At 40.1% G+C, this 20,848-nt stretch overlaps 2 protein-coding genes across 3 annotated transcripts; one reads left to right on the top strand and one right to left on the bottom strand.

The window, feature by feature from the left end:
- Positions 1 to 539: 539 nt before the first annotated feature.
- Positions 540 to 9,128, bottom strand: nsun6 (NOP2/Sun RNA methyltransferase 6). Of its 2 annotated transcripts, none has more exons than XM_074693018.1 (12): positions 9,078 to 9,128; positions 7,812 to 7,895; positions 7,506 to 7,661; positions 7,312 to 7,409; positions 6,715 to 6,821; positions 6,467 to 6,617; positions 4,227 to 4,308; positions 4,002 to 4,121; positions 3,705 to 3,849; positions 3,469 to 3,614; positions 2,378 to 2,503; positions 540 to 2,245 (listed from the first exon to the last, which is right to left on the bottom strand). In XM_074693018.1, the coding sequence occupies exons 2-12, from the start codon at positions 7,893 to 7,895 to the stop codon at positions 2,066 to 2,068; spliced, it is 1,395 nt and encodes a 464-aa protein (XP_074549119.1). In that variant the 5' UTR covers positions 9,078 to 9,128; the 3' UTR covers positions 540 to 2,065. The 2 variants fall into 2 exon arrangements, with proteins under 2 accessions (XP_074549119.1, XP_074549117.1); XM_074693016.1 differs by having other exon boundaries at positions 7,312 to 7,412.
- Positions 9,129 to 10,338: 1,210 nt separating this feature from the next.
- On the top strand, positions 10,339 to 19,875 carry arl8 (ADP-ribosylation factor-like 8). The gene is made up of 6 exons (XM_074693020.1): positions 10,339 to 10,803; positions 13,745 to 13,805; positions 13,912 to 14,059; positions 17,735 to 17,818; positions 17,944 to 18,095; positions 18,370 to 19,875. The coding sequence occupies exons 1-6, from the start codon at positions 10,758 to 10,760 to the stop codon at positions 18,416 to 18,418; spliced, it is 540 nt and encodes a 179-aa protein (XP_074549121.1). The 5' UTR covers positions 10,339 to 10,757; the 3' UTR covers positions 18,419 to 19,875.
- Positions 19,876 to 20,848: the final 973 nt, after the last annotated feature.

The following is a 20,848-nucleotide window of genomic DNA, read 5'->3' on the forward strand; positions in this document are numbered from 1 at the left end:
TATTCTTGCTAAAAGTTCCTTGTATTTTCAGGAACTATTGGGAATATTTCTTGTTGACCAATCTCGCCATAGCATTTGACTCCAGGAGCAATTTCAAGATCTGCTTCAAGAACCAGTTTGTTTATGTTGTTCATTATAACAGGGGCCAAGGTCTTATTTAGCATTTTTGCTAACAACTTAATCCAGAGAGAACTAGTTAGCAACAATAGTGTTGGTTTATAAGTTCTCATCACACAGAATTGTCAGCCTATTTTTTGTGGTCATTCAGACTGAAAGTACCTTTTAGTTCCTAAAGGTGTTTTTTTTAACCACAGGTACAGCTACATGCTTTCCAATTGTAGGAACTGGGGTCCTAATTTACTTCTTGAGTTATAAATTAAGATCCCTGCCTGGGGTAGTAGTACTTTCCAGGTGTCCAGAACTTTTGGGGGTGGGGCCAGTAAGCAGTAATTTCACCGTTCATTCGCAATAACATCACACAGAGCTGTGATTTAATGTATTTAATGAATAACTCCTAAGCAATTGTCTCTTTGAGCCCAATGGTGTGGTGTTGCCCCTAGTTCCTGGTGTTAAAGTTTAAAGAGTGACCCTTTAAACTGGAGACGTTCAGCTCAACGTGTCAGTGGATCGAGCTGATAACAACAGCAACAACAGACAACACAGACAAACAAGAGGCCACGTCCACCATGTAGTTCCTGGGAATGTTTTACTCTGTACTAAAAGTTTGAGAAAAGTAGTCCTGGTCCAAAAGGTTTTCCACTTTGGTGGAAACGTGACTTTAGGTGGTTGATTCTTTTTCCTTTTCCTCCTTCACTGAGTGGGATCCACTTCATTCAGAGTTGAGGCGTCAGATGGTGTAAGCGCATCAACACCTTGTTCAACACCTGAACTGAGCCCCTCTGTGTACAAACTCTTTGGTGTTTGCCTGACGATTGTAATTCTATACAACTCTTCCATTTCTATGCTACACTGGTAGCATTGCAGGTTTTTTTAACAGCGTACATGTGTATGTACATGATGCATAATATGAAGAATAAAGTTGGCAACAAAGGACTGCTACAGGGGGGTGGGGGTGGATTGGGGTTATGCATGCTTAAAAAGCAGCAAGAGAAGGGAAGTGGTATCTATAAATAACCGTCTGAAAAATTGAGGTAGACTCACCGGTCTGCCTCCTTAGTTGTCATGACAACACCGACATGAATGACAATACAGAAGGGACGCATCTAAAATAAGAACAGCAGACGCACACATGCCTCCTAACAAACAAGGACTCCAAGAGAGGCGGCTGAAGTTGGAAGTTAAGGAGAACATCCTACAGAGCTCCTGTCAGAGGTTCCTCCTTTAGGATAATAACACTAAAGGATGCAAAGGAATGAATTCCCAGATAAAAGTGAGGATGTATGATTCTCCCAGAGTCAACATAGAGGTCCAAAAAATCCAAAATCCAATCCTTGCACTGTCTTCCCACCCCCTGTGTTCATAAAGTGTTCACCCATGATGCACATGAATTGATAAACTGTATTTAAAAGTGTCTTTAATGGTTAAAAGCCAGTGTGTTTTCCCTCTGCTAAGCTTCACACACCATCATTCCTCCCTAACAAGCAGCACATGCTCTAATTGGAGCTACCAGTTGTCTCCACCACTACTAAAAGACACTAAATTGTTAATACCTCTCATGACCCCTTTCTGCAAGCTACTTCCTGATCTGAGCTCCCAGATCCAGCCAACCGGCTATCACCATGGCAGCTGTGTCGTCACTGTTGTCATGGCGATGCTAGCACTGCTGCATTCGCCGATACTCATTCAGACTCCATCCCCACGTGCCTCCCCCCTCCCTCCCTCTCCTCTCTCTGTCTCTCTTGCCCCGGGTGTTTATAAAGCTTATCCCTATATGGCCTGCAGTTTCAGGGAGCAGCTGTTAAGAGGCAGATGCTGTAAACAGTGAGTGTCTTTGTCAACACTGCCCCGTCAAAGCACACACAGTGGCGGAATATAAACACTTCTGTTCCCGTCTGCAGTCCCGTGTGGGGCCCGACGCCACCAAAAAAGAAAATATGTCCTCGGGTCAGTTTTTCAGGAACTTGGCGATGAAGAAGCCGATGGTGTCTCTGTCGGCTCTGCAGTGGAAAGGAGCCGCCGTGTTCATCTGATCCCAGCTCAGCTCCGGACTGAACCTCTGGAGGAGGCGCAGCTGCTCAGGTGATAGGCCGGCTCCCAGCATGCCCTCTGCTCCGATGTGAGGCTCCTGAGAAAAAAAAAAAGACACACAGCATGTTAATAGTTTGATCCATGTCCAAGCCAGCAGGGGGAGCTCCACACCTTATTGCTTCACATATTACATACAGGCCTCGCTTATCTGTGTTGGGTTTTTCTTTACCTGGGGCTGAAGACTGAGGCAGGGAAAGGTGTCGAGGGCCCAGGCGACCTGCTCCTCATTCTCAGCTAGAGTCACAGTGCAGGTGCTGTACACAAGAACTCCACCTTTCTTCAACAACCGCACCGCCTGAAAGCACACAAAGCAAGCACATGAAGAACATACATAGAGCAGCTGTAGTCTTTATCTTTAAATCACTGTAAAACCAAGAGGAAGATGGTTAAAAAAAAAAGTCTACTTTTGAAGTCAAACTTTTAAAATATTCTGAAAAAGTCACAATTCTGATACTCAGAATACAGAAATTGAAAATTGGATTTCTGAAATAAAAAAAATATTCAAAATTTTATGTCAGACGACCAGGAGGAAACAGAATTCTGAAAGGAACTTCTAACTTTTGAAACATAAAAATAAAAAGATAAAACCATATTCCTTTTTATTTTGACTTTTAGGTTAATTCTGATATGGGGGGTCAGGCTTAGAAAAAATAAATGTTAACCTCCAGATCTACAGACTGAATTTTGACAGCATTTGCAGAATTCTAGAGGGTGGGGTGGGGTATAAAAGTTTTGGAGGAGAAAGAATACCGAGATTAAAAGAGTTAAGACTTTATAGTCAGAATTCTTAATTTTCACCTATTTATTTTTCATTGTTGTTATTTTTTCAAATTCTTTTAATTTTTTGAAAAATGAATTAAGAAATTTGATGTATTTATTTTATAGGCGTAACCTCAGAAATGTATTTTTTTGGCAGCCTTATTCCTCTGAGCTGAAGACTTTCCCTGTTGTTAATTTTTACCACCCAAAGGGTCAGAATCTGCAAATACAGATTTAACTGTCAGAATTAAAATGATCTATGGGACAGATTCAGTTTACTTCAAGGCTTAAAGTATAACACTGATAAAACTGCAGAATATATCTTATTTTCCCTTTTACAATATTCAGCTGTAGATTACAAACAGTAGGTGTAAGAAAACGGACCAATGCTGCCATCTACTGGTCAAACTGAGTTGCTGTCAGAGCACTGTGAGGAAAACTCAAACTTCATGAAGTAAAAAAGACTAGAAGAGCCTATTGTTTGTGTCTGTGTAGACGTACGGTGTGAAATAACTTGCGCTGCAGAGGCTGGTACGAGCACACCTCCTTCAGGCTCCAGGTGTTGGCCATGTTGGGTCTCTGCCCCAGTCCGCTACAGGGAGCATCAAGCAAAACCCGGTCAAAACTTTCAGGAGGGAATGGAGGGCCTGGATGAGGAAGAGAAATGCTAAAGTTTTTTTCTATTAAGCGCTGAGATTCAGTGAAAAATATCTGGATAAGTATAAGTGTCGGTCTACCTTCAGTCTCCTGAGCCAGATCCTCACTTACAGCTTGAACGCTGTTAAAGCAAAACGCTTTGATTGAATGCAAATGCAACAATTTTGCATTTTGACAAATTTTGTCAATCTTATTTCGTATCTTGTCCAATGCCACAACTTCTCCCTGCAGAGAACAGAACAAGAGATGAATGATGATGAGTTCAGCTTTTGTGTTTAGTTAAGAGACAATTATCAGTGAGAGTGAGATTAATACAGTCCTGACGGCTTTCTAGCTTCCATGCTTAACCTGCAGCTTTCTCTGATTTCACACTGTACCTGATCCCCCATGAGGGCAGCGATGTGGCATGTTTTCCCTCCAGGTGCAGCACACATATCAAGGATCCGTTCACCAGGGCGGGGTGCAAGCACGTGTCCCACCACGACAGAGGGCAGGTTCTGCATGTTAACATAAAGTAAAACAAAAAAAATGTATATGCTGCTCTATCTATTACACAATCATAACTCAACATGAAAGTTCACATAATTTAAAGGTACAGATACCTGCAGGAACACCAGGCTGGGTAAAACACCATCGAATGAATAGCTCTGGTAAAGTGGTTCCACCATCTGAACACCTATTCCCCTAAAAACCAAAATTTAAAAAAATGAAACAATAGTATTGCTGCATTTGTGTTCACTAGAAGTGCTTTTCAACCATTGCTTTGGGAACTATTTGATGAATTATGTTCCCTTTGACCACAGTTACTGGGAGCTTACTTTAGGCCCCGTTTACACGACAGCGTTTCATCTGAAAACGCAGTGAAAAAAAATCTGCGTTTACATGGAAACGTTGATGGACTGAAAACGCTGTAGTAAGCATGCCAGGCCTGTAGATGGTGCTATAACTGTCTTGTCTAGCCACTTTTGGGAGATCTCCACCGAAGTAGAGTTGAGCCGGTCATCTGGAGTATTGGGGAATACTAAGTTAAAAGTGGAGCAACAGATGAACATTTTGTATCAAGACAGTCAGCAGATCCAGCAGATTGAGCAGTACAAGCACAACACGGTAGTTCACGACGATCGTAACAACGGCTCTGTTGCTCTGTTGTCCTGTTATATGCGCGCGAGGGAGAGTGTGACGTCAGCGTTCCAGTGTTTACACGGCAACGGTGTCAGGAGCGTTTCAGAAAAATCCCACTCTGGAGGCCGTTTTCAAAAGTTTGCGTTTTAGATCGGCTGAAACGTCGTTTCCGGGTAAACGCGAGGCTGAAACGCAACAAAACTTTTGCGTTTCACCCTAAAACCGTTATAGTGTAAACGTCCCATTAGTTCCGGGGTAATTGAGCTACAGCTCAGAATAGCTGTGCCTGGGTGTAGTACTTTCTAGATGTCCAATAGGGCGGGGCTTGCAAGCTGAGCACTTCTGATTGGTGGATCACATATAGTGTTTTATGGTTTATTCCATTTGTAGTGTGTCTGAAGTCTTGATTTATGAGTCCCGAGTGGGAAGTTTTCAAAAAACTTTCAACTAGGAAACCAGCGGATCCACACCACATCCGAGTTTACAATCAAAGATACCACCCCGGGTGTACCACTAATCAAGCTCCTGTAATGTTCTGTTTGTTTATCATTTCTGACCAGAATTAGTTGCACTAAATCAGCCGTTTATATAGTATTGTTTAGTGTTTGGTGTTAGTATATAAAAATATCGCTGTTATGGCAAGTTTTTCCTGCTTGGCAGCTGGAGTGCTTTTTTTTAACTCAGAGATTACATCATTCCCACTCCCCACTTCCAATGTAAATAGAACGCACCATTATTTAAACCACTGTCCACAATAAAAACACTTTGTTTTCTTACTCCTAAACAACTGTCTGATTTCAGCCTGATAACACCCCCCTTACTGGTATGAGAGTGTATTGCATTTTTTTTTTCAGACATCACTGGCCTGATTTGCATAATTTCCACAGGTCTTCCAGCCTTGGTGTAATTGCAGCCGACAATGGGCTACAGGCACCATTAAGCCCCCGGAAGAAGAGTTCCAGGAACTGTTATGCCAACTTTTCAAAAGGGAACTTCAGTTACTAAGCTACTCTGCCGCTACAACTGTTTGACCTCCAGTACAGGCTGCTGCATGGTCCTCATACAGTGTGGCTCAGCCATTTATCATTGTACGGTTTTGAAGCCAAAATACCGCCGTCTCAGGCACAGCCATTGGTAGCAGTTTGCAGCCAGAGTCTGCACAGTGAAGACTGTGAGGAATTCTGTGAGAATCTGAGTGGAGCTGGGTGACAGAAATATATTTTTTTTTTCTTTCGAGAGTCTAATCACTTGTTGACTCTACCTCCCGACATGTTTTACAATCCCTGAAAAAATACGCGAGAACGGCAGCTGTCAATCATCGTTAAACGTTACGTAAAACCTCGTTTTTAACCTCATATAACTAATGAAAACGAAACTTTTCGGGAAAAAAGAGGACTTGAATACAAGACAGCCAAATGATATCTTCAAATCACACAACAATCGGACGTGAGAAACATTTCTCTGAGGTGTATTAATTTTTTAAAGTTTGACCACAGCCCATCTGGAATGACTGGAGAGCCAGATTTTCTAACCTATACTGCAGCCAGCCACCAGAGGAGCAGTTTTTGTGGAGACCTCACTTCAAGCCGAGCAAGCGGATGACCATTTTTTTTACAGTCTATGATTACAGCCAATCAGCAGCAGGAAAGGGACACATGACCTCAAAAAGTCCAATAGCGCTCTGTGCTTTTAAGTGAACTTAAAAACAAATATAACCCACTTGGGAGGTTTGTCTGTGAAGATGCTAGCGCGAGCCATCTGAGCGACTCCATTTCCCACAAACACTTTCTTCCCCTGGAAGCTTGTGGCTCCTCTGGTGCATTTTCCCTCCAAGTCAGAGTACACAGACACAACGTCTCCAGGCTTCATGTCTGAGAACAAAGAGAAACATCACACAGCTTGTGAACTTGATCCAGAAAGATGAGTATGTTTAATATATTTTGATTAAGGTCAGTCATTGGATCTCACACTTTGGGCTGGCGAGGATCCCTGGGGCAAAAACATGAGCACCTCTCAGCACAGCACTGCCACACTGAGCGCCAACCACCAGCTCTGAGCTGAGCTGCTTCACGTGTCTGGAAATACAAGAGACAAGACAAAATCAGTCTCAGGAAAAGTCGGCAGGCTGTGATCATCTGTATCTGTGTTATGAAGCACATTTAGGCCTTTACGGACAATCTTTAAACCTTTATGATGCTCTTTTGTTGCACTCTTAGTCAGCAGGTACATCAGATTATATGTCTATGTTATTTCAACAACTTCTATGCAAAAATACAACCATATACTTGACATCAAACTCACAGAAAAACAAACAGAGCCAGAGATAATGATAGTTACACTGTACTTTCTCTTTGAGAACAAAACACACGTGGGGAAAAACTGTGCTGTGTTGATGCTGAGCAGGAGAAAGTGTTTTTATGTCATTGTTCCATGAAATTGCTCATGGGTTTGGTCTTAGGAAACACTCGCCCAGTGGTCAGACTGATGCTGCAATTTAAAGCTAAATGTGTCCTCCATGGAGCAGACTCAGATTGGACTGACGTGGCTCCTGCATTCTTCACATACCTCGGGCCGATGACAGGAAGAAGCAGCACATCTGGGATACACGGATGAGGAAGAATCTGAACTTGGACCTCCTCTGCTGACGAGCCGCACATCTGCTGCTGCTTCAACAACAACAACATCATCACCACGCTGGTTAAGAGCTTCAGTCACGACTGCCGGAATGTGACACGCAGCAGCAAAACATATTAAGTCACCTTTTTTAGCTCCTCTTCCAACTTTCGTTTGATCTCTTCCAGGGAAGCGAGATGAGTGCTGGCCCGCACACAAGTGTATGATGGAGGGTGAGACAAGCACGAGAGCAGCTTCTGGAAACGACGCTCTGCCTCCTTATGGCTGGACGCAGCCAAGACCTAATGGAACAGAGACGATAAATGAAAGGGATAATGGGAGACAATGAGGAAAGATCTCCACTCCTGTAAAAGACAGGAAGATGTTTCTAATCAATAGTTGTCCCGAAGGAAAGTGCTGTTCCCAGGAACTGATATCAATTCAATCATTACCTCTTTGTTTAAGAAGACACCTTTGAGATAATTGGTCACTTCAGGCTTCAGAGAAATTATTGGAAAAATAGACACTTCTTCCATCTAGGCAAAAAAAAAAATCAATTCAGAGACAAAATTTAGATCATTATTTTTATCAACACTATTTCATTCTTGTGTTCTGCGCTAACAGTCAATACCACAACTTACAGTTTTGTGTTGTTTTTCTAGTTTGCAAATCAACTTTTTATGAAACAAAAGTCTGGGAATGTGATATGTGAACTGAATCATGCTTTTTTTCCGACACAAGTATGTCTAATAAACAATAACTTTATCATTAATTGTAAACATAGATGTTCACAAAGGGCTTTGATGGACAAAGCTCAGGAAGGTGATGGAGTAAGCAATCAACAGTCAGACCTCACACAGAGTGTAAACAAATAATAATGATAAAAAATGAAAAATGAAATAAAAGAAAATAGAGAGATTCAACCAAAGCTAGATGAAAATAAACAGAAATATGGTGATGGAGCAGGTGGATCTTTGATGGCCAGAGTGCAATAACAATAACAATAACAATAACAATAATAATAATAATAATAACATATCGAGTAAAATAAATCAAGCTAACACAATGATAAAAGGCAAATAAACTGTTATAAAAAAGACATCACGGAGGAAAAATAAATAACAGTAAGCAATAGTATTCAGGGGTGCAAAAGCCTTTGTTCCTTGAAAATATCTTCCAGAAATTTTAACAGCATTGCAAATTACTGTACCTCTGTTATCATATTTTTTATTAATTTCTATTACTTAAAACACTAAAAATAATATCCGGAGTAACCCCTGACAGTAGTTTTTTGTAAAGGTAAGTGGTGTTTAAAGTCTGCTTAGTGTTGTTTTTAGTTTGCCTATTGTGTGTATGATATATGAACACAGTTCATTTTGAGAAACAATAACTTGTTCATCTATAATCTGAATCCCAGGTTGTGTTTACAGTTTACAGAATTATGGAAGGTTTCAATAAACGTCTGAACTTTGATAACCTGCAAAAATACTTTTTATTTAAAACGCTAAAAACATTTTATTTATAGCTATTGACCTCACCGTGAGTTTTTATTCAATATAAAATTGCTTAAAACGGATCTATTTGACCGTATTATCCCGATGTCCACAAGTCTAAGCCAGTTCATGTGTCTATACTAAACAAGGCGTCCGTTACATTTATAGTTACGTTCAAGTTTGACAGAAGTGAGTACAATGTTAAATTTCTCTCGAAGTACTCACGTTTTGTTCCTGTGGATACTACCAAAGCTTTACTTCCGTATACGTCACTCGCTTAGTCAGACGACGCAAGTAGCGCGTCCTCCCACCACATCCATGCCCCCGGACCACCAACACATTACAATGACCACCGATAATAGAATAAATTAAAGTTGTTACGTGAAAATTGTTAGATTTATGGACATATTAATTTTTTTACATGTATATTTGTTGTTTTTTTAATAATATTCAAGCAACAGGGGAACTTCCGGTTCTTCAGAATGAAGACGTAAAAAAAATCAGTGCAGTTGAAAAAAAATCTGTCCTTTACTGATGTCAACTGACGGCAAAACAAGTTTAATTTTTATGCAACTTTATTAATAACAACCTTGAACAATGGAAAAATACTTGCCATGCTTTAGAAGGAGAGGTGTATCTGGTTATTTGGTAAAATAATAATAATAATAATAATAATAATAATAATAATAATAATAATAATAATAATACTTCAAAACTCAATGCTTTTCACAATAAAACATGAAAAGATGATTCTTTTTTTTTTTTAAGAAAACATGACACAAAAAATATTTCAAAAATATAAAGTTTCAGAACATGTCTTCCATTTCCAACAGCATGGATATGATTCTGATTCCTCTTTTTGTTACCATACAATTACAGCAGAATTAGAGCAGTGCCATCTGGTGCATCATAGAGCTATATTATTATATTTAATCTATAACTTACTTTATATATAAAGTTAAAGTTATAGATTAAAGATAAAAAATACCACACTAAACCAAAAATAACCATGTAGTTAAGTATAGAGTGCTACATGAACGGATGACATTTATGATTTGAACATTATGAGATTGATCAAAATAAGGTGATAAAACATTGAGATGCAGCAGCGGTGTGCAAATTGTGCATGGACCCTCAGGGGGCACCCAGCAGCTACCTGCAGAGCTTGCTTGTGAATTTCTACGAACATGTTAAAAGCAAAAATGATGTATGTACGTGGAAGTATGCGGAATCTGTAGACTCTACATTTAGACATTTACATTTTTTCTGCAGTAAAACAAAACCTTCATTACTTTTTTTGGAAATAAAATCTCCTAGTTGTGGCCAGAAATTCCTCACAACGGGGTAAAGCAAAAACAAGTGTACCACAGTCTCAGGACAATAAGACTTGAAACTTTTAATTTGCTTAAATGTATTTTTTGAATACAGAAAACGGTTCTCATGAAAGTACGCCTACAGCGTCTGACGTCACCACGTAACCGGAACACCACTGAGTAACTGCGGTTGCCTTTTTTTCCACAACACCTCCACCAGCAGCTAACGGGCAGAAGAAGAGGCTGTTGAAGCAGGAGAGTCAACACATCGCAGCACCTCTCCTCTCGCCTTGTGTTTGTGCGGTCTCCCGAGACTTTAACGACACAGGGGACGCTCGACATCTACCCTGCGCCTCTTGTGTTGCTTTGTACCGTTTTATCTTCGCCGTAGCCACGTTTTTATGTGTAGCCGGAGCGCATGGAGTCGGCGTTGAAAAGCTCGGATAGGTGTTCTGCGGACAAGAGATCATCCAGCTAATGTTAGCTAGCCGCTGCCAGCCACGGATTGAAGAGTGTGGATCTGAGAGTGGACAAGCTCGGTGCTGCTGCCCACGGAGAGACGGACGGACGGACATTGGTACTAACCTAAACAATGGGCCTCATATTCGCCAAACTGTGGAGCTTCTTCTGTAACCAAGGTGCGTGAAATTGTCACGGCTCACTAACCTCCCTACTACTCAACCGTGGATAATGTGAACTGTTAGCCCGTTAGCACAAAGTGAGCAGCCCTCATAATAACAGATGGGGGTGAATAATCTTCTGGCTCCTCTAACCCACTCAACTCTCTCTGTGCCTGGCTTCCACAACATGCGTGGAAGCTACTACTCCTTTTTGTTTTTATCACCCACTCCATAGTTAATCTGATAATCAGTTTGTCAACCAAAATAATGACCTTAAGTCTCAGTAAGCCCACAGGAGCGTATTCATCAAGTTGTCAATCAGCTTAAACTCACTTCTGTCCAGGACGCATAACATTACATAACCTCTTCTGACTCTGTCTCAATGTAAACACTATCTTCAAGATTCATTTTTTCAAAGCAGGATGGACACGGAGGAGACAGTAACAACAGAATCGCACCAAGTTAATGTGAAGAAGATCCCAGCTACTCCAACTCTTTCATCAGCCACACAAATCAACCTTGTTTATCTTTCAGTCAGCGGTAAAAGTTGTCACATCTTAGTCTACTATAGTTTCCATTCTTCTTATTTGTATGTGACTCTGTGAAATCATGATCAGCCTTGTCTCCCTGCATCCCAGTCAGCAGATCATGACTTACACTTTAAACCGTTAACTCTGGATTAAACTCTTCAACTTGTCTCATTTCATTCACTTTTAGGAGATTTGAAGCGAGCACTCAGCAAAATTACTTGCAACCAGAGTAGAAGCCAAAAAACAACAAGCTAACTCCTAAGTGTCTTTAGATAACCTGAGAAGTGTCTGGGCTGAGATTTTTACCACTCAAGACCAAATTTTAATTTTGGCATTGAATTTGAAAAATATGATCTGACATAGAATTTAATGTTTTACTATTCAATTTCAGGTCATATTGTCACAACTAGTACTTCATCTTCATCTGTGAGGAAGAGTAATGGAGCGCAGAATTTCATAAATCCTTGCTGCATCTACTTCAAGTGTTTCTGACTTAAGTTTTTCCTCCAGTCTAAATTTTTGCTTTTAATGTAAATGGTAAAGAATTAAGTTTTAAAATTGTGGACATGGTTGTTTTTGCCAATCAATGCTCGGTTACTCTTTCTCACAGATGTAGATGACGAAATTTGTTTGAATTGAAGGAATGAACAGTTTATTTTCAAGTAGGTTATAAAAACTATAAAATAAATTATTCTTTTAATATTTTTTATTTTGATAATAATGTTTTATAATAAAACTTGAGTTTCTAGTGGCACAAGTCTCAGCCAATAGAAGTAGCTTTTCAAAAAAGAAACAGGCAATTAAAAGGCGTTTTAAACTGAGACATGGCTTGCCAAACTTAAATAAAAGAACATTTTTTGGCAAAGAAACTGATGTCAGGGGGCAACAGAGTGTTTTTTCTTTCAATACTTCATCATTCTTGCCTTTGAAAGCTGCAAAATAAACAAGAAAGCAGTCATATGTGAAAGTTTATACTTTAACTTTTGTAGAGAAAGAAATAAGCAGTAACCACCGCCTGCAAGATATCAAGATATTACGCTTATGCAGAAGTGCTAAGAATTGCAGTTTGTCAAGTGTCCACTAGATGCCGGCTCTAAAGTATCTTAAACCACACACACACTCCAATTCAAAAAAGACTCTTTTTTCAGCTAAAACAAACATGCTTACTGCCTGGTATGAAAACTGACTTGGGCCTGAATTGCTTATTTCACTGACTGTAAACACTTTACAGGTGGTGAATTTTTGAAATAACGCAGCAGATAAGCAGGTAGGGCTGCAGCTATAGAATATTTTAGTATTCGAGTATTCTACTGAAAATCCCATCGATTAATCGAGTAATCGGATATAATACTAATACTTATCTAAATTTTATTTAGATAAAGAGCAGTTATTTTTCAAATGAAAGTTTTTCTCTTTAAGAAATAGAATTTTCTGATACAGCATGTCAATAAGAGCACTTGCTGGTCTGAAAACTCTCTTAAATGGCCTCAGCTCTATTTGAAATACCACTCTTTGATCTTTTTTAACATTAAACGATTCCTCGAGGTGGAGAAAATTACTCGAGTATTTTTTGTAATCGAGTACCTCAAATCATTCGAGGAATCGTTTCAGCTCTATAAGAAGGTATCAATATTATGAGTTTGCGCAGTCAGAGTAACAGTGTGGCTGACTGGCATCCTGTAGCTGTTAGTGAGGAGGCTCTTTACCTCCCACTTTCTTGACAGAAGTTAGATTGAGTTTAGCCTTTTTGATGTGTGACCCTAGGATCTATGAAAATAACTGGCTATTGCTTTGGGGTATTAACCAATTAGATTCAGGCATTTAATACAGCTGTGTCATAATAGGTTTATTAAATCTCACCCAGCTCCTTTTTTTCTCAGTATAAGGCTTCCATAATATTGTTCACACAGGATTTAAATTCTCTTTAAACAGCAGTGTTGTGACATGTATGGTTGTTTTTTGCCGTCAGGATTGTCACAGTTCAGCCTCTCTTTCAGGAAGCAATAGACACGCTGTGCCCTCCAAAAAAAACCCCAATCCAGTGCTCTGACACTGTCGGGTCTGCGAGCCCTCTGACCAGACTTCCTTCCTCCTCTGCAGCCAGAGGCCTCAGAGGGGCGGAAAAGTCAAAACACTAAAGAGGGATATTTTGGCACATACGTGTCGAGTCAGATTCTGCGTTTAGTCTCCAGCGTCGCCTGGCTGAGAGGCGTCGAAGCCTCGGGTGTTAGAGAACGTGCTGGCTGGTCTTCATGAATGGAAATAAGTAGGGAGGGGGGGATATGAGGCAGAAGTCTGGAAGCAGATCTACTCCATGAGACTTCTATCTGTGTTTTCTTTCAACACAAAGTGTGGGAAAAGAAGTAATGTACTGCCTGTTTTTCTGCAGCTCTTGGACTTAATGTTTTATAATGTGTGTTTTTTTGCAGAGCACAAGGTGATAATCGTTGGACTTGATAATGCAGGGAAAACCACTATCCTCTACCAGTTGTAAGTTGTCTTGTCTTGTCCGTTTTTAAAGATCCTTTAAAGTCCTCTCTGACTCTAACTGATGTTAAAAACTCACAACATAATCCTTTTTTGTTTTTTTCCCCAGTCTTATGAACGAAGTCGTCCACACATCCCCAACTATCGGCAGCAACGTGGAAGAAATCGTGGTGAAGAACACTCACTTCCTGATGTGGGACATAGGAGGACAGGAGTCCCTTAGGTCCTCCTGGAACACCTATTACTCAAACACAGAGGTGAGAAATACAAGCAACACTTTCTGCACACGTCTGTCCAAAGAGGGGAGCAGAAGTGCAGCTCAGCAGCAGCAGGTTTTTTCCCAGAGCAGCTGGTGTGTTTGTTCAGAGCGCAGAGGCCGCCTGTGTCAGAGGTCAGCCGTGTCATAAAGGGGCCTGTCTGAAAGGCAGAGTGAGGGGCAGCTCCAATTCTTCCTAACACAGCAGAGACAGATGTTCAGGGACTCCAAAGATATCTCTCCACAAAAACACACAAGTTAGAGATACCTTTGGTAACATCTGCCAGACACAGAAGCGTTTCATTCATGACTACTCATTCCACTTTTCTCCATATTAACAACTGTGGATTTAATCTTGACTGAACCGTGAAAAGGTCTTAGTAAACGCAAACTTTTTTTTTTGGGAGTCTCAAAATAGAATTCGTATAACAATAGTTTGCAGAAATTATTTGTTTTTGAGACTTAGTTGTTCACATTTCTGACAGACAGCAGCACATTCATGATGATTTTTATCTAAGAGTACATTTAAAGAAAATAAAAACCACATTCCCTGAGATAATCCATCAATCCATTCTTCTTTTACAACTCAACTGATAGACCAATTTACAGTCGGCGTCATCAAAAATATACGCGTGTGTTTTGGTAGTGGAAGTGGCATTTAGCTCTGTTCATACAGACAAGTTAGCATTCCTGACACACTAAATTAAAGCTGTCAGCAGCATAAAAATGCCTGGTTGTTCTGTGGTCAGTTGTCAGATACCATGGAGTCATCAAAAAGCTACTGGTGTACTGGAGTAAAAAGTGACCTTGCTAACTGTTGACTCTCAGCGACACATGTCAGTGATGGTTGGTTGATAAGTCACCATTTAACAGGGTCACACTTCACACTGAAACACCAGTGACGTCTGTGGCCTTGTCACAGAATTGTGTCTGCTTTATCCATCCCTACTTAACAATCTTTGACCACTAGGAAATAATTTTAATCAACATTTTTTAAATCCAGTTTTTAATAGAAACGTGTTTAGTAGAACACCATTAACATATAGATCATGTGTTGCAGTTCTCTGTCTGGATGTAGTTTTCTGGCTCCTTTTTCAGACTCAGCGGTCTGTGTGGCCTTTTAGATTTGTCAGGGTTTCTGGTTTATTGACGTCTGTCATTTGAAGGGACGTTTACACGACAACGGTTTTAGGGTGAAACACAAACATTTTGTTGCATTTCAGCCTTGCGTTTACACGGAAACAGCGTTTTAGCCAACCTAAAACGCAAACTTTTGAAAACGGCCTCCAGAGTGGGATTTTTCTGAAACGCTGCCGACACTGTTGCCGTGTAAACAGTAAGCTGGCGTATTCAGTGGAAATGATGATGTCACACTCCGCTTTGTGCAAGCGCGAACTACTGTGTTGTGCTTGTGCTGCTGAATCTGCTGAATCTGCTGACTGTCTTCATACAAAATGTGCATTTGTTTGCTCCACTTTTGCAGTTAGTATTACAATACACCAGATCATCGGCTCAACTCTACTTCAGTGGAGATCTACCAAAAGCTGCTTCTGGACAAGACAGTTACAGCACCACCTGCAGGGCTGGCATGCTTACTACAGCGATTTCAGTCTCTCAGCGTTCCAGTGTAAATGCAGATTTTTTTCACTGCGTTTCAGCGCTTTCAGATGAAATGTTGTTGTGTAAAGGGGGCCTGAATTCCTGTGCACTTGTTAATATTTTCCATCCACTCACTGATTCCTCACAAATCTGTGAGTTGTTTACCATCAGTCAAATTGGTGTTATTCAGGTAAAGAAAAAAACATGTTTTTGGTGGTTAAAACCCTCACGTTGCTTGACAAACCATTGTACTCTGCAGCCCTTCTTTTGCCAAGATGTGTCCGCAGCTGTAACTGTTTATAAACAGAAAATTTTCTCTATCATAAGATTTTAGTTTCTCACCTGATGACTGTGGCACCTTTTTCTTACTGTAAATGACAGAAAATGGAACAAAACAAGCTAGAAAGAGACATCACTCTGGGCTATGATTGAAATTATCATTCAAATTTTTCTGTTTCCCTGTAACAGACAAAAGAATAGGTTGACAAGATCATTGTTAGCAGCAGACAGAGCACTTCTTTGTTTTGTGTTTATCATTGAAACTAGTGCCTATCCGTGTCTGTAGTATCAACACAAGAGTGCAAAGAGAACGAGAAAAGAAGAGCAGACACACTCTGTCGAACATCATCACCATACCTGAGTGAATTCTCTGCACAATTACTCGATCTCATTGCACTGCAGCTCAGCCTGATGTCATATGAAGCTGGCATTCATATCATGTCTAGGTCTCTGTTATTTCCTTCACACTGCTTCTCAAGGTAATGTACAAGTACAGGATGTTTCGACATGAGAAAAATATGCGCAATAGAAAGCTCATTCTCGCTATGAAGGTTGGGAAGACAGAGAGTATATATGAGCTGTAACGCTCACAGTCCACACCTCTTAATGTTTTACATAATAACATTTTGCCCCTCATCTCTCCTCAGATTTTTTTGAATTGGCAGCTGTGAGTATGAGGGCAGTTGATGGATGGCTCAAGCTTAATTTGTATCAGGGGGTTTAAAACATTATTCCCAGGCTGGCATCCAATGGGGAAAATGTGCACGTGCTGATTTGGGAGATGATAGATAGTTTTTTTTCCTATATTAAAAGTATGATATTGTGATGAAATGCTTTTTGTGGAGGAGCTTTTATTTGTAAAGCCTCTCCTGAATGAAGCTTCGCCGTTAAAGTGTGAACTAAAGTATGACTTTTATATAATTTTTAGGGGTTTCACACTCAAGATTACACATGACCAACTTTTTAGAGCTGGTCATGCTACAGATACTTCATGTAGCATTTAACAATAGTAGTAAACCAAAGTGATGATGTTTTTTCCATATCAGTTTTAGGGTTAAGGTTAGGGTTGAAGAAATAAAGTCAACAATAAACCTGAGCAAATGATGGTGAATGTCCTTAAAAAGGCAGATTTGTCATTTAAATGAACAAAAAACAAAAACACAACTTGACTGTGTGGCAACAGTGAGGGAGGCTTCAAGAATGCTGGGTTCAGAAATGCTGTGAGAGAGCGCTTAATAAACGGAAGTTGAAATGAAGCATTTCCGTCGGGAACAAAATTGCAAAATCACAGCAGCCTGAGAGGAGAAAATGATTTTTGGGCTGTCGCTATGGTGACACGAGAGAGGGGATATAAGCCTGAAACATGAGCCGAAGACCTCCTCTGTAAAGGCAGAGGAAGTTGAGTCCTTACCTTCCACAATGCTCTTACAAGTAGCCCTACAGTTGCTATAGTAACCATATACTCTGGTGACCCTACAGTCACTATGGTAACCCTGGAGCTCTCAGGCTGTGTTCGGGGTCACAGTCATGTTGGAGAGCACGTGCTGTTGAAGCGCTGCTTTTTTCCTGGGTCGTTTGGTTTAAATGGCATCTCTCACATCTCTTCAAAATTAACGTCTCTTTGGTCTTTTGTCATGCAGGGTCACTCTGCTCCATTCACAGGGAAGTTATTAGCATAGCAGCCTCCAGTGCTTATTGTTTAGGAGGAACTTGGCCCGGAAACACACCCCCTCCTGCTGTGCTGTAAATGTCTTTTGAAAAGCGGGTCACAGTGTGATTTTTCTCTCCTCCTCTGCAGTTCATCATTCTGGTGGTGGACAGCACAGACAGAGAGCGGCTTGTCATCTCTAAAGAGGAGCTCTACAGGATGCTGGCTCATGAGGTAACCTGCAAAACTTTGTATGAGGAGTAACTCTAGATTGATTTTCCCCTTTGTTCAGAGAGCAGGGGTCAAAGGTGGCAGCAAGTGAGGTTATACCTTCATTGTTCCCTGTCTTCTCCCTTTAGGACCTGCGGAAAGCAGCTGTGTTGATATTTGCCAATAAGCAGGATATGAAGGACTGTATGTCTGCAGCAGAGATCTCCAAATACCTCACCCTGAGCTCCATTAAAGACCACCCCTGGCACATTCAGTCCTGCTGTGCACTTACAGGAGAAGGGTGAGACACTAACATTGGTTAAACTCTGCAGGATTTCCACACATTTAATTTTTTTCTCACTTTTCTCTCGTTGCACATTAAAACATTACATATGCATCATTTCCACACAAATTACTTTGACTTTAGTTGTCCAAATAAAGGCTTGAAATGGCTGTTAAGCCTTGTAAGGAGACTTAGCATCAGCAAACCACCAGAGGGCGCTGTGTAGCAGCAATAGAAGTGGTTTTGACATGTCTCTCTAAAACCTTTTCTTCCTCCATCCTGTGTCTTCCAGTTTATGCCAAGGCCTGGAGTGGATGACCTCAAGGGCTGGACTCAGATAGCGCCTCCACCCGCCATTGATGGCTTGACTACCTGCACCACCCACATGGTGGCAAAAAGCATCTCCTTTATTGGCCTATGTTACTTTTTCTTTTTTTTTAAAGTGATAATTTTAACAGACTTTGACTTCCGCAGACAGCCCAGGACGGGGGCTTATTTGTTCCTGTGGAGCTGTGATTTCCTCACAAGAACCAGTGAACTGACCTGGTCGTGGAGCAAGAAGCGTTTTTTACAGCTAAGGAGGAGGAAAAAATTATAGATCAAGTGCAAAGCAGGGCTGCACTTGAACTTGTTATTTACACTTCATACATATCACGTCACTACACAGCGTTTCGTTTCACATGTTTGCCATAAACACCATGTTGGTGCCCAGTTTTGAGACATACCGTGCAGCTCTTTTAGGATTTTTTTTCTTGATATAGGTTAGTTCACAGGTGCAAACAAAGGGATTACCAGCAGTATTGAGTTGATATGAAAGGTAGCACTACACATATAATGATCTCATGTTTTTGTTTTTACATTTTGGTGACACAGCCATTGATTTCTGTTACACAATTTCAGTTTCATAAGCTAAATTATGGTGGTTGTTCTCACATTGAAAGGTGTCAAATACGAACCCCCTTTCTTACTAGATTTGAGCCTGTTCTTGTGTATCACTGAGCCAAACAGTGAAGATTCAAAGTGTTTGCATGTAAATTTAATCCGTTCAGCCCTTGTTTAATTTAGTTAGTCAGAAAATGTCCGAATTTTTTTTCAAACACAGGTACAGCTCAGTTTTAATGACAGTATTTTAAATTGAAACACTACATTACGTTGAAGATATATAATGATTTTTATTTAATTTCTATTTCTTGCTTTTATAGACTTTTAAGTTAAGGAGAAACCATGGGGAGTTAGCATCTCAACCTTTTTGTCTTTAACAGCAGACGATCATTGGTGCTCTAGAAATGTGTGAGACTGATCCTCAAAAAGCATTTCAAGAAATTTTGGTGTCATTTTTTTGACCTCAGTTACTTCATTCTTGCATGAAGGGACCAGAGTTAGCTAACATCAACAACAGAAAGTGTCACTTATCCAACATCTGGTTTCGTATTAACACGTTCATGTTTCAGCGACCATTAGTTCTAATACTTGATCCCCAGCCTTAACCGTGTGGTTCTGAGTGTGTGGAGGATGATTTTGACTGTCTGCCCGTTGTTTTCTACCCATTTTGACCTGGCAACAGAATTCCTTGCTTATAGATCTATGCACGCGTCACTTTGAAACCATGTTTACCATTTGCAAGCTCCAAAAGAAGTGGCCAAATTGGGTGAGGTGCATGAGTTTCACTGGGTTGAAAAGGTGTCCATCATGGTCAGGGAGTGTGCCTCTAGGTCTCCAGGATAAAGGATTAAAGTATTTTTACACTTCATAAGATAAAGGTTGCAGTCCCCAGACTCTGCAGCATTAAGGTTTACAGCTTTTACCTTGAACCTTGAGCTTACGAAACAAGGGAACAAGATCATGTACTCTCAATGCGGTGGTTAAAAGTCTGGGTGATTCATGTACTGTATTTCACTTGTTTCCAATAAAAGTTGGTTTTGAATTTCAACTTGAAGTTCTGTCTTTTTCTGTAAATTTGAATCAAACAATGTTGGCCGTTGCTTTTGATTTTAAAAGAGGTGCTGTTGTTACAAAGTGGGAGCAGTTTCTTGGTTTGCAGGCATAAGCTCTGAGTTTTTACACATACAAGCAAGGTTATAATAGTTAACTGAAACAAAACTAAAAACGGAAACTAAAATTTGAAATACATTGCAGTTCACTCAAACTAATAAAAACTAGAAAAGAAAACAAAAACGATAAGTAAAATAAAACTGTATCTTGTGTTCACAAAACTAACTGAAACTAACTAAAATGATAGACAAAATTCCCTTAGTTATAGTTTTTGACAATATTAATAGTCTTTAGGATTTAAATTGATCAGACACATTTTCCCAACCAATTTTAGACAGGCAGTTGTCAGTGACGTACAGCACCATCATAGCGACGTATAGGGACGAGCTTGTTTACTGCACTGACTGGCTGTGCACTGTGCTGCGACGAAACGTAGCGGAGCAATGAATCAGAGCATCTGTAATAGTTTAATTGTTACAGAGTCCAAGTTTTTATTTATTGAAGCTCATGTTATATTGTTTTTTTTTTATATAATTTATGTTAATATTATTTTTTATGTAACTTATGTCAACATTATCTTATATAGTTGATGCTTATATTTTTTATACTAAGTTTATATTATTTTCATGTGTTTAAGGCAGCAGCCAACATTTCGGTATCAGCATTGACTGAGCAGTGAGCTCTATGTTGGACTTGAAATGGACTTTTTGAATCCTGCACCTTGTTATTAAGGTATGAAAAAACTAAAACTAAACTAAATCTAAGTCTTGTTGCAAAAA

The sequence above is a fragment of the Halichoeres trimaculatus genome, unplaced genomic scaffold (assembly GCF_033239565.1).
Source record: "Halichoeres trimaculatus isolate MK-OKI-2021-1 unplaced genomic scaffold, fHalTri1.1 fHalTri1_scaffold_18, whole genome shotgun sequence".
NCBI lineage: Eukaryota > Metazoa > Chordata > Actinopteri > Labriformes > Labridae > Halichoeres > Halichoeres trimaculatus.

What these genes read in the sequence shown, in the direction of transcription:
- arl8 (XM_074693020.1), top strand. Translation starts at nt 10,758, where the DNA reads ATGGGCCTCATATTCGCCAAACTGTGGAGCTTCTTCTGTAACCAAG. An exon ending in ACCACTATCCTCTACCAGTT is followed by an intron (nt 13,806 to 13,911) that starts GTAAGTTGTCTT and finishes TTTTTTCCCCAG; the next exon opens with TCTTATGAACGAAGTCGTCC. An exon ending in CCTATTACTCAAACACAGAG is followed by an intron (nt 14,060 to 17,734) that starts GTGAGAAATACA and finishes CCTCCTCTGCAG; the next exon opens with TTCATCATTCTGGTGGTGGA.
- nsun6 (XM_074693016.1), bottom strand. Translation starts at nt 7,895, where the DNA reads ATGGAAGAAGTGTCTATTTTTCCAATAATTTCTCTGAAGCCTGAAGTG. An exon ending in AGCGCAAGTTATTTCACACC is followed by an intron (nt 2,504 to 3,468) that starts GTACGTCTACAC and finishes GTGTGCTTTCAG; the next exon opens with GCGGTGCGGTTGTTGAAGAA. An exon ending in GCCTCAGTCTTCAGCCCCAG is followed by an intron (nt 2,246 to 2,377) that starts GTAAAGAAAAAC and finishes TTTTTTTCTCAG; the next exon opens with GAGCCTCACATCGGAGCAGA.